The following is a 14,091-nucleotide window of genomic DNA, read 5'->3' as shown; positions in this document are numbered from 1 at the left end:
TATGGGGGTGCATGGGGGCAACGTTATTATTGTTGTTTTTGTATAAGGAATTTAGTTTAAAACTATGTGTTCTGTATGTACTTTTCTATGTAAAATGAGTGTGTCTCTAAGATTCTGTAGTACATTCATTTTAGTTATGGAAAGTTGCTGATGTGTTATGTTAGCTGCAGTGTCAGTATTTCCTGATTTGCTATGGAGGTTTGTAAGGTAAGGTGAATACTTTTTTGAGGTGGATTAATTGATTTTGTTTGATACAGCTGTAAGTGTTTTTAATGTTGAGCTTATCAGTGGGAAAGTAGATATAATTTTAGTTGTTAGTTGTTTGGATATGTTATAGGCATGGTTTTGTATTTTTTTGTTTTGCAGTGTTTTGGGTGTTGCTTGTGTGGAGTGATTTGTGCAAGGCTTTTTCAATGTTGTGAGGTTCAGTTTTATGAGGTTCATTGTTGTTTATTTTCCTTGTTTCGAATTTTCATTATTTTGGTCTTGATATTAGATCTATATTATATCCTTGAAGAGGCATTCCATCAAATGACTCTTCATCCACCCTTAAACCGCGAAATCACAAAACGGCGAACGTTCACATCAGCGATTTCTTTCCCTAGGAAAGAAATTCCTTGGCCATGCTTGTTAGTTTACCATTTTCCCAATTGTAGTGCAATCTCGGAGTTGGTATATTTAGTTAGGGGGAATTTGGGGGCCATGTTGGGGGGTATGGGGTGTGAAGCCCCCCCACTTTGTAATGTTTGTAGTGATGTGTTTTGTTTTAGGTTTTTAGCTGATGTGAACGTCCGCCGTTTTGTGGTTTCGCGGTTTAAGGGTCGATGAAGAGGCATTTGATGGAACGCCTCTTTAATGATATAGTATAGACCCCTTGATATTATGTGTTTCAGAATTTTGGCATTTTGCGATTGAAAAGTAGATCCATACAAATGCATGTGTGTGTGTGTGTGCGTGTGTATATAAATATATATATATAAATATATATATATATATATATATATATATGTATATAAATATATATATACATATATATATATATATATATATACATATACATGTATATAAATATATATATATATATATATACATATACATGTATATAAATATGGGGACCTGTCAGATGGCCGAAACCACAAATCCCCGACTACCAGATCACCGAGACCACATCGCCGATGGAGGAGATCACCGACTATGGTGAGTAGTGTGGAACGGGATGTATTCCCATTTCCACAATGTGGTGCAATCTTTGAGTTGGTATATTTAAGTAGGGGGGGTGCAGGGGGGCTTTCCTCCCTGCTATACACATGTTACTTTTTGTATTTTAGTTGTATTGTGGAAACGGGAAAACATTCCGTTCCATAATACTTGTACTTCGTTGTCGGGATGTGTGGTGTTGGGGATGTAGTCTTGGTGATTTTGTCGTCAGGGAAGTGTGGTTTCCTGGATCTGATATTGATCCATATATATATATATATATCTATATATATATATATATATATATATTTATATGTCTGGTCTACCTGCTAACGCCGAAAGCTTGAAACGCCGACGACGAGAAGACCGACACTGGAAGATCGACAACGAAGATGACCACAGTTGAGAATCCCAATGCTGAGAACACCGACATGTCAAACAAGCGATAGTGAGTAAGTATGCGGTAGTGACGGACGTCAGGGTTAGGGTGCGGGTAAGGTAAGTGTGCGATAGCGAAGGTCTGTAGGGTTAGGGGCGGGTTAAGTGAGTTAGGGTTAGGGAGCGGGTCAAATGAGTGTGCGATAGTGACAGATGTTAGGGATAGGAGCAGGTTAAGTGAGTTAAGGTTAGGGCGTGGGTTAGGTGAGTGTGCGATAGTGACGGACCTTAGGGTTAGGGTTTGGGTTAAGGTTAGTGCATAGATAGTTGTGTATGTAAGGTTTAGTGTAGGTTTGTAAGGTTTTTGGTGTGCTTGTGTTGTGCGTGCGCTTTTTGGACAGGGGATTTGTTTTGTTTGTTGAGTGTCGTGATTGTGGTTTGTCGGGTATGTGACGCTTCGTGTTTCTGAACTTTCAGTTTTGTGGTGTCGGTGTTTTAGCACGTCGGTGTTGTCAGGTAGACCTATATATATATATATATATATATATATATATATATAGATATGTGTGAGTGTGTGTGTTTATGTATGTATGTTGTGATGTTGTGTATATATATATATATATATATATATATATATATATATATATATATATATATATATATATATATATATATATATATATATATATGTATAGGTCCAAAAAGCTGACTTTCATATGGCTGAGACCATATGATCGACTTTTGGAAAATCGAACACCTGTTAAAAAAACAGAAACACAAAACAAAACATTACGTACATGTTGGTAGCAGGGGGGCAAGCCCCCTTTGCACCCCCCCGTGGGGGGCTGCCCCACCCACACCCCCTGCTATTTAAATATGCCAACTCCGAGATCTCACTATAGTGCGGAAAATGGAAATCTTCCTCTTCCGCGCTATGGGTAGCTGTTCATTCAGAACATTCGAACTTCCAAAAGTCGATCATATGGTCTCAGCCAAATGAAAGTCGGCCTTTTGGAAGTCCGATCACCTGTAGGGGACCCATAAATATATATATATATATATATATATATATATATATATAAATATATATATATATATATATATATATATATATATATATATATATATATATATATATATATATATATATATATATATATATATATATATATATATATATATATATATATATATATATATATATATATATATAGTTTGTATGTGTGTGTTTGCATGGGAAGCAGGACTACCTAGATGTGATTCATGAAGACATAAGGAAAACATGCAGACACCACAAAGACAGTAATTGGAGGTCAGAAATAAGCTATGAGAAAGAAGAGATCATTCTAAAGGACTACCTTGCTTACCAGGGACCACTGTCCTGCACCTTTCTTGGATCTGTGAAAACTGTCTCCAACAAAGGTCTTTGAGAACAAATGATATAAGCTTAAATAAGTCTGTTAAAAAGTAATTTTAAACTGTTAAATTTTCTTCCAAAATTCTAAAGTAAAACATCCAAGAAACTTTTTCCAGTCAAAAGTTACAAATGCTGGATTTTTAATGTTTTCCTCCTGTATTCATAAATACTTTTTATTTTCAAGTTGTAATTAAGAACAATTTCTCCTGATGAGATAAGCTGTTTATGGAGGTTTCTTTTTCCTTCTTCTGGTCATAATGCAAAGGCTGTGACATCATTGTTGCTGTAAGAGCAATGAAAAGTGTCATCACAACAGAGGTGTATAACATCATATATGGTCAACCTTATAAAAAACTTAAAATAGATGGAACAACCTACAGTGGTACATAAACTCCAGGAAGTAATAGCCAGGATTCATGAACCTTTTAAGCATAACATGAATGTCTTGACTAACAGCTGTGCAGGGCATAACATTCGGGAGGGCAAACAGACCACATGCCTCACACTAAGGATTGTTGGTAATAATATGTAATGGTGTGAGAGACGGTATCAGTGGTTTGCTGTCCGTTAGTACTTTTTCCCATTGAATAGTATCATCCAGATACTATACGTCCCACCAACTTCATACTCCCCTGAGAGTAGTGTGCCCCACAGATTGCAGAAGTATTCAAAGCCTTTCACTTATGCCTTCCAACTATCTTAGCAGGAATGCATAGCCTTGTTTATCCCTGCTTCTAGTGGAGAGTAATTCGGGTCTCTAACCTACCACTACATAGACCAGCAGTTATCAGAGTGTCTGCAGCCCAGCCCAAGTCAGTCTAGCAGTGGACAGAATCTCTGTAGCCTACCACCCCCCCCCCCCATGTGGAAGTAATCAGTGTCTCCAAAAACCATGCCACTAGACCAAGCAATGAGCAGAGTGCCTAGTGCTTCCCTCTACGTAGTCAGACAGTGATGAGATTCCCCAGTCTACGACATCCAGCCCAACAGTGAAATAAAAGTCTTCATTGAACACTTCCCCCTTAGCCTGGCAGTGATCCAAATCCCCCAAACCTACCCTGACCCAAACCAGCAGTGACCAGAGCCACCAACTAAAGCTGGCAATGCCTGCAGCCCCTAAGTATCCCTGCCAACCTCCACTCCACTTATGACAATGGGTCAGTGTTTCCCTCAATCTATTTGGAGTGTGAGCAATCATTCTGGACCACTCCTGAAGGACCAGGATTGGTGTCCCTCCTAATCGACTTTGTATGTCAGCAGCTGGCTACAAAGTCCCCAAGTTTACCCACCCCAACAGTGAGTGGCTTGCCTCCCATTGTTTCAGCAAGTTACTTATAGCATCACACGATCATAGGAGGTTACAAGGCTTATGGCCCAGGGTTCTTACTAACCTAGCCAAGAGTTTATCCCAAAAAAGAAACCTCATTCAGCACCTGTTGCCCCTGTCAGTGAGGGACACAGGTGGAACCCCTAGGAGAAATCTATAGTTTCCCATCCACTCATCAAGGCTGTGATTAAAGACGGTCAGCAAGGTCCTCTGTTTGACATGTATGGGAAGTCTATTTTAGGAAAAAAGTTCCACTTGTATCAAGGTTATAAAACCTAACTAATGAGAAAGCATATTCCATTCCCACTGCAGATGCCTAAATGTATGACCTCAGATTATGACCCCCTCCTCTCCCCATCAGTCACACTGAGCAGTCAGTCCAGTGTCTTCCACACTTGGCATCCCTGACTCTCACACTGTGCAGTTGGTCCACTGCCTCCCACACTGGGCATCCCTAAGAGCCATGCAGCACTTCCCTCTGCTTATGCTAATGAGGTAGATGGTGAGCTTTTTCATTAACCGCTACCCAGTTCCACTACATATGGGACTCATGTTAGTATATCATGCTGACTGTACCTCATAACAGTTTGCAGTCTTTAGTTTGAAAGCACAGATTTTCTAAAACTGATTTTGCTGTCACAGATCATTACATACATTTGGGGTCAAGAACAATGTTATTAAAAGAGCAACATCAGGTGTAGCTTTTATGAAGAATTGTATGCATGGTAGCTGGACACGGGGGCGAGAGTGCATGTTTGCTGAGTGTTTGAGGGTTAGAATTAGAGTAAGGACTGGGGAAATGGGTATATTTAGTGCTGTGCATGGAGCGTATCCATGTGTCTTGTTTAGTGGTACTATTAGGGAAAGGACGTTTTGTAATGTAATGTGTAGGGCTGGGTTTAGGGTTAAGGGTAGTTAGGTGGTTGGCTTGCATAGTGGTTGAGGTCATTACCTCATAAACACAAAATCCAGAGTATTATTCTGACCTCAGGTTATTGGCTAGGCTTAAAATGGCCCTTCAGGACCTTCAGCCTAGTATTCACCTACAGACCTATGAGTAAGTTCATCAGAGGACTAAATCACTTAATCAGGTCACCCTTGAAATGAGGATGCTGTGCAAATGTTTTTTTCAAGTTAAATAAATAATAAATTACATACTGGACTGTAGTCAACTACTATGTTATTCAGTGCTTTCAGTAAAGTGTCAGTAGCTGATAAGGAATACAGAAGTAATTATGGGTTTGGCATTCCAAAAATTATTTATGTTATTTTTTTTTTAATAATAATTATTTATTATCCTAAGATGTACTGGTACAATCCTTCAGGGATAAAAACAGATGTTAAAAAAAAAAAAAAAAAAAAAACTTTCAGTAAGGGGAAGGAGTTGCCAAGCCCACATTCACTTAATCAGACCTAGTATGGTAAGTTCTCTCGCTTAGGACACTTTTATGGCTGTCTGGTGAATTTTCAAATGCTCCTATCATGCGATACATGTAGGAATGGTCTGCTGTGAATGATTATCTACCCACTACTGTGGTCACTGTTGATCAGTTGTAATTACAAAAAAATCCTACTGTATCAGCTATATGAACGATTTAAAATTATTTACTTGTAGGTCAGGTAACTTAATGCAATTACACATCCTCCATACTTTATATTTCCACTTCAAGGTCACCCAAACTCAAAGAAAAAAAAAATCAGTTATTACAAATATTGCTTTTTTCTCGGAGATGTTGGAGTATTTAATTCCACTGGCAAAAATACAGATTGAGCCTACAAATAAAAATGGGCATAGAATGTATCACTCAACAGCATTTAAGCTATTAAAGCAAGCAAAGTTGTATTAAATTGCTAAAGGAAGTTTGTTTATGGATGTGGGACTTACAGTCATCCATTTATGGAAAAGGTAATCAAAGAGCTTATCATGGAACTGGTGCCATATAAACATACACAGGTGAGACTGTAGGGCAGGACAAGGCAGGTAACATTTTGTGTGTGTTCCCAGCAATAAGATGTGTTACTTCATCTGATTACTGGCTCTTTATTTATGCATACATGAAACACTACAATTATACTCTGAAGCTGTGAAAAATACAGTTGTGTTAAATACTTTTGTAATGCAAGAAAGCTGCATAATACAGTTTGTTATGAATCTCTGAACATTGCTATGACTGGGTCTCATACAACATACTACACCTGGAAGGAAAAATCTTCTACAAAGCCCTCCGAGGAAAGACTGACAAAGTCAAAGTACAGTACGAGCAGAATAAGCTTAAGTTAATGAACCAAAAGGTAAAGCTTCCCGAAACAGGCAAACAAGAACAAATGTACCCCAAATTTGCAAAAAAAAAAAAAAAAAAAAAAAAAGACAATATTTTTATTCAGTTATAGCTACTGGAAAATTGTTTACTTCATCTAACAGAGTATATTACTGAAGAAATGAAACCTTTTGAAATACAAAGCTCAAATAAAACACACACGCACGCACGCACACACCAGAATTCATGTAACTGCAGAAAGCAGCCGCAGAGGCAATCTCGTTGAAAATATGCACCGTCAACTTTTGTTACTGTACAAAATAAAGTACAAGTAAAAGTCACAGTTTGCAAAATGAAAGAGAGAGAGTACAGAAAAATAAATCACTTGAAGGGTTCCAAAATGCAAAAGTAAATATATCTATAGTAAAAAATAGAAAGTCCAATATACAGCCCAGGACAAAGAGCTGCACTCGATCAGAAACTCAACAAAGAATGTGAGATGTCTCAAACTGCAGCAACAGCTTCAGAAAGAAAACTCTTCCAACGGCTGAAAAAAAGTAAAAAAAAAACTGTGGCATACTTACAAGAATTTGACTTTGCAGAGAAGGCAGACTACCAAGAGAAATGATTTCAGATAAACAGGATCAGACAGCAGCAGACTTACTGAATGTATTAAAAAGAAAAGTTGACGGCAAACAGAAATCGAACACAGAATGGGGAATTCTAGGCATCAGAGACACCTAACAGAAATCATATATGGACACTTGATATTCCAAGGAAATGCCAGCGAATTGCAGAGAAAACGATACTCACCAAGAAAGCAGAAACACCTTAAAATGAAGAAAAACAATAAACCAATACAAGCACAACCACTACCTTCTTCAGACTTAATAAAATCTACACACCAGGAGAACAATTGTTTCTCCTGAAGCTTTTTTCATAAGATTAATTTCTTAGAATTTTTTTCTTAAACACTAAACAAATTGGTTATGACTGGAAACGTGATCATAATCCTGTATATAATTCTTATTTTGTGATTGTTAGGCGATAGTCATATAACAATAAACAATCTGTACTTAAAAATAGGTATTTTTAGAGATGTTACTGAGAGGATTCTGAAGAAATTTCTGTAGGAAATCAGATGCTTCCAGAGATTTCAGTGAACATTAAATTAATCATTTATTTACATCTGAGATATTAACGAATTTTGGGTCTCCCAGTAAGGTTCTCTTGGCATATGCAAACCTGAAGGCTTCAACAATCCTGTGGTAGGTAAGGACCTTCTTCTCCACTGTGGACATGCTGTCATGGGTAAAATTATATCCTACACAGGAGAGAAAATACAAGCATCAGGACTTCTGAAATGCTGTGCTGATTACATTTGAGTTTTCTCTGTAATACCATTCATCAGTAAAGAAGTAAGAATCATTTAAGGACAGACTTAAATATATTGCAGTAAAGACGTCAGCAATCAGAACCCAATATCAGTCAACCAGACACAGTTAGCTTAAAATATAGCCTTTAATCTGATACAGATGTAATCATATAGTTATCAAAACTTTATATACGTGTGTGTGTGTGTGTGTGTGTGTGTGTGTGTGTGTGTGTGTGTGTGTGTGTGTGTGTGTGTGTGTGTGTATGTGTGTGTATGTGTGTGTATGTGTGTGTGTGTGTGTGTGTGTGTGTGTGTGTGTGTGTGTGTGTATATGCATCCCAGACAATAGAGTAACTGTAGAGTTTGGTCAACACCATTTGGTTGACACAAACAAATGGTTGGCAGGTATGTGAGCGTAACAACCCACAGGTAGGGGAATAGTCCCTTTCTCCAGGGTCACACAAAACTGGAGAAAAAAGCAAACTCCACTCTCAGTGAAGTTAGTTTTGCTGAAAAGCATTCACACATTTTATGTTTGATTAAAGTAGCTTCGCAGATTTGATATGTTCCCCTTGCAAACATTCTACCATGCATGCTTGTAATCACTGTCCTTCAGATTCAAACTCCTGGCCTGCTTGAGTACAGCTTCATGTTTACGATGGCACTATTATTTTTGGCCTATGGTCTATCCACCATGTACTGCCTGCAGAAGCATTTCTGACATGCAATCTGCACATTGCATTGAGTCATGACATATAACTGATTACTCTGGTATTCAGAGTGAATGTAAGATTTCTGTGTATATTGGCACTGTAAGGACTATCCAGTCTTGAAATGAGAAGAAGTAGATTTCCATAGTTCCTCAATATCTACATGACAAGATGAATTGTGAAGGCCCATTTTTAGGCTTCGCTACTATGCCATTGCTTGAGGTAGTTGCTATCCCAGGAATAGAATTCCACAGAATATCTCATTTTTGTGTTATTCTTTGTATCAGTGTGTCAGCAATACTTCTAAATAAGCTACCGCTTTCCTATTATAATGTTAAAAACTTTGTCACAAAATCACCGCAGAGAAAACATCATTGTACAGTCTTAAAAAATTGCACTGATTAGATATAGGAAATAAACTCAAAATAATGCATTCAGTGTTTGCTCAAAAATATTTTTGGAGGTATGGCAATATTTTTAGGCTTTATTTATCCTTTCACACAATTTTTTGATTACCCCTCATCAATTGATATTTTTGAAGCTGTCTAGTGCATAGAAAACCATACCATGTGACCAAAATACTTGTGACATCAATAATTACCACACCATGTGACCAAAATGCTAGTGACAGCAATAATTACCACACCATGTGACCAAAATACTAGTGACATCAATAATTACCACACCATGTGACCAAAATACTAGTGACATCAATAATTACCACACCATGTGATCAAAATACTAGTGACATCATTAATTACCACACCATGTGACCAAAATACTAGTGACATTAATAATTACCACACCATGTGGCCAAAATACCAGTGACATTATTAACTACCACACCATGCGACCAAAATACTAGTGACATCAATAATTTAAAGAAAGAAGACACACATCTTACATCTCCCCTTTTCAGAAGCAAAAATAAATGATCCTTTGTGGTAGAAGTTTGCAATGCAGTTCATTAAAGTCTACAGATTTCCAGTGTCTCCTCCATGATGGACATATGGTTTTCCATCATTTTCATTAGTCCGTTTTTTAAACGTGTTTCTGAATAGTATCCCACATTTTGTCTGGACGTGAGAAGACTTATAGACTAGTTGGAATTCAAATTTTATGCTAATTAGATTCCAGATATTTGGATGGATGCACCTACTTTTTAAGTGCCTTTCTACCTATTTTCAGGGTTCACAGGTTGAGAGGTACGCATGTTAAGTGGTACCAACCAAACAAAAATCGCAGGTCCTCTGGCACAAATACAGTAGAAAGAAGGATGAAAAAGATTAGTTTCCACACTGCTTACCTGGTACTCAGAGCACACACCCAGAAGATGAAAAGCAGACTTTGGTTCTAAATAAAGACTTGTTTTTACATACTAGACTGTGCAGATAATATAACCTATTACTTATTCACAACTTTAAGATTACTTTCTCGCAGTGCTTCTTGCTCATTACGTTGCTCTGTTTTTTTAATCTCTTTTGGATTTCATTGCTTTTTATGCCTGTTTTTTCTTTGTTGTAATATTCCACTAAGAATGCTGTATTAAAAACACCACAAATTAACAACAGAAAAAGCCTAAAAGCGTTTTAGGCAGTTGCAAATAAAAATGTCAGCTTTATAAATTTATAAAAACCATGTCAAACTGAATATTGCTAAGCTCTTTCATTCTTTAATTAAACAGAACTTCATCAAAGCTAACATTCATACAAAAACGACAACTTGTTTTTTCTTAATCATGTGCCAACCAATAAATTTAACATATAAAGATACAACTAAAAATAAACAAATCTGTTTATACAATTAATACTACAAATTCTAACATAACGCTTAAAAAAGCAAACGGTGATTAATCGACCCTATGTAAGTGAAAGCTTACAATGTTGAACTGTCAGAACAGCGATTTTTTTCCAAGGGAAAAAAATTGCTGTTCCAACAAAAAAAAAAAAAATAAAATAAAATAAAAAACAAAACACTTTAAACATTACATTAAGTGGGAAAAGAATTTGCTTAAAAGCCGCTTCGATGATTTGCCATTTCAGTATTTTAAGTTTGACCAAGACACATTCGAAAGAATGCGTCTTCGGTCTTCTAATAGGAACCCATATATATATATATATATATATATATATATATATATATATATACATACATATACATATATGTATATATATATATATATATATATATATATATATATGTGTGTGTCTATATATATAGATATATATATATATATATATATATATATATATATACATATATATATATATATATATATATATATATGTATACATATATATATATATATATATATATATATATATATATATACCCCGCCCTAACCCTCACATCCACACAATCGCACACTTACCTGACTCGCGCCTTAACCCGAACTCACCTAACCTGCCCTAACCCTCACGTCCACACAATTGCACACATACCTAACCCGCACCCTAACCCTAACTAACCTAACCCACACTCAATCGCACACTTACCTGAACCTGACCTGTAACTTTCCACCACAGCGCTGAAAATACTGAAGCAACAGAAACGGACAACCAAATTCTTTCCCTAGGAAAAAATGTGGTTTTCTGTTGCTTCACTGAATAGGGGTCGATATTAGAACATTCAAAGTTTTGAAACTAATGTTCTAATATAGACTATATATATATATATATATATATATATATATATATATATATATATATATATATATATATATATATACACACTGGATATAAAAAGTTTACAAACCCTTGTTAAAATGGTAGGTTTTTGTGATATAAAAAAATGAGACCAAAATAAATCATTTGAAAATTTTTCCCACCTTTAATGTGATCTATAACCTGTACAATTCAATTGAAAAACAAACAAATCTGTTAGGGGAAAATATAAAAAAATAAAAAAGTACAAGATGCTGGTTGCATAACTGTGCACACCCTTAAACTAGTACTTTGTTGAAGCACCTTTTGATTTAATTACAATATTCAGTCTTCTTGGGTAGGAATCTATCAGCATGGCACATCTTGACTTGGCAATATTTGCCCACTCTTCCTTGCAAATGCACCCCAAATATGTCATATAATGAGGGTATCTCTTGTGCACAGCCCTCTTCAGGTCACTCCACAGATTTTCTATTGGACTTAGGTCTGGGCTCTGGCTGGGCCATTTGCAAGCTTTTGACCTCACTGTTAAGTTATTGATTCCTTTTCAGAATCCTCTGGAATATGTCTAGAATAGATTTTTCATGCCACTCTAAAAAAAGAGTCCTTTGATTGACAGCCTTGTCACATGCCTTTTTTCTTTTCATGCACATCACCTCTTATTGCTTTAATTTGCTTAGTTTCTATTTTTTTCTTTTTTTTTCCCAGGGTAAGTAAACATTTGCCTAAGATGCCCTTTTCTCCACTGTTGTGTGATCACAGAGTTGGTATATATAGTTGGGGCTGGGGGCACAGCCCTCCAAGAGTGGTGTGGTGGGCATAGCCCCCCACCTAGGTGTGTTTTACTTACTTTGGTGTGTGTTTTTGTGTAAGTTTGGGCAAGTATTTACTTACCCTGGGAAAAATTTACCATTCAGGTATTTCAGCTTTCTCTATTTTTGTCTTGCGAAAACGAAGTTCGGTTATGTGAGGTTCGAGGTTTAGAAATAGATCCCGACACTCGAGAGTCTATAAGATAATGAGTAAAGAGCAAGAGCTTCTAGGCCCTCTTAGTAGCTCATGGCCTTTAAGCCTGAAATCTTCTTAGTCAAAAATCTCGGGGGGGCTTCTCTAATTGGCGGATCATTCACCTTTAGTAACAGACTCGACTTGTTCGTGGAGATATTCTGGTAATGGAAACAGGATTACCTGACCATGGCTGACATCTAGTCCTTAAATTTTATCTGATTTCCCAAGATGACACCCACCAAGACTGCACAACCTAGCAAGACATTGAAGTCTGTAGCCACTGTAAAGGGTGAAAGATGGGAATGGCACAGCAAATGACTCTGGTAAGGTGCCATCGGCTGCTACAGCCTCAGTCTTGGAAGTGTTGAGCTTCAGCTGATTAGGAATTAGCCAGTGGTAGCCGGTCTCCAGTTCACAGGCAGGAGAACAAATACTCAGCAATGCATCCTGGGAAAGGAGAGGTAGAGTTAGGTGTCATCATAATAACAACAGTATGTAAGCCCCTTTCTCTAACCAGATCCCTCAATGGAAATGTAAAACAATGAAAAGCAGACAGGCCAAGAGTGACACCAGTAGTACACAATGCTCTAGAGGGTGTGGGTCAGAAGAATTTAAGCTTGCAACCACCCTCAGGGAATGGATAAAGTAGTAAAAACTGAACCACTCAAAAACCGTTGACAATAAACTACAGTAAGACTAAGTGCTTGTAACAATGTCAAGGCCTGTAGGACCACAGCAGTGCAACAATGGTGGTGTCTCATCATCAGGAGATCATTCACCACTCTGAAATGAGTTGTATTAGTGCTGCTACAAGAACAAAAGCTAGACTGACATCATAACAAGAGTCCACTGATGGCAAGACATGAATCAAGCTATGCACAGGCACTGTTCTTAACTGCCTTGCCCAGCAAGGGAAGCTTTGAGATAAAGCAGATGTTGTCAAAGATATTTGGTTCCAAGTATGGCTTGGTGCAGACTGGGGTAACAACAACCTCCAAAAACCCAGACCTCAAAGATGACACCAATATCTGACAGATTACTGTGCCCAGCACATCAAAGTTTGTAGCTACAATCTTAGAGGAGCAAGGGCCGAATTCACAAGTCATGGTGTGCATTCTCACAATCACAGTCAAGAACTCATCTGAGATACCCATGAACTCAGGAGAAGAAAATGTAGATCCTGTGGTAGCAACCTTGATAGTGACAAACTAAACAACCAATTCATTATTTTAAAGCCAGGAAGGTAAGGAAGCAGTTTTGGCTGCATACTCTGACCACCATCTAAAAAAGCATGGTCAGTCAGCCACTGCTACAATTTCTCTGGACAGATAACCAACAACTGACCTCAGTCTGGTACAAGCACAGGTGTAGCAGGGGAGTTTGGTACTCTAAGTAACATACTCATTTGGTACTCCTATGCTAGCTACATTAATGACATACTAAACTGTCAAACTGTAAGTAGACTCATTTGGTACTCCTATGCTAGCTACATTAATGACATATTAAACTGTCAAACTTTTTTTTAGGTAGCAGCAAATTATTATGTCGGTACATTAATACACATTATTTTTATAAATGAAACATAGAAAGTTTATAGCACTTAAATGTGTTAATGTAAAAACATTATAACTCATTGCTACCTTAAAATGTCATGGTTTTACAGCTAACAAGTTGTAGTTAAGCAATGATAAGTTGTAAACAGCAAACTGTTTTTTAATATAGCAACAAACAGCTACCCTTATGAAAAGAACAGTTTAA

General features: G+C 37.1%; 1 protein-coding gene across 1 annotated transcript in view; it reads right to left on the bottom strand.

Annotated features, from left to right (window-relative positions):
- The window catches only part of GGT1 (gamma-glutamyltransferase 1), a gene marked incomplete in the record, with an annotated part of 1,527,627 nt that overhangs the window by 80,222 nt on the left and 1,433,314 nt on the right, over positions 1-14,091 (bottom strand). Inside the window, 1 exon segment of the mRNA XM_044068834.1 lies at positions 7,765-7,901. Coding sequence (XP_043924769.1) covers positions 7,765-7,901 — 137 coding nt within the window.

The sequence above is a fragment of the Protopterus annectens genome, chromosome 4.part0 (assembly GCF_019279795.1).
Source record: "Protopterus annectens isolate FY-2018-M chromosome 4.part0, PAN1.0, whole genome shotgun sequence".
In the NCBI taxonomy this organism is placed as follows: domain Eukaryota; kingdom Metazoa; phylum Chordata; order Ceratodontiformes; family Protopteridae; genus Protopterus; species Protopterus annectens.
Note: the sequence above shows the minus strand (reverse complement) of the source record. Positions and strands in the feature narration are given on the sequence as shown.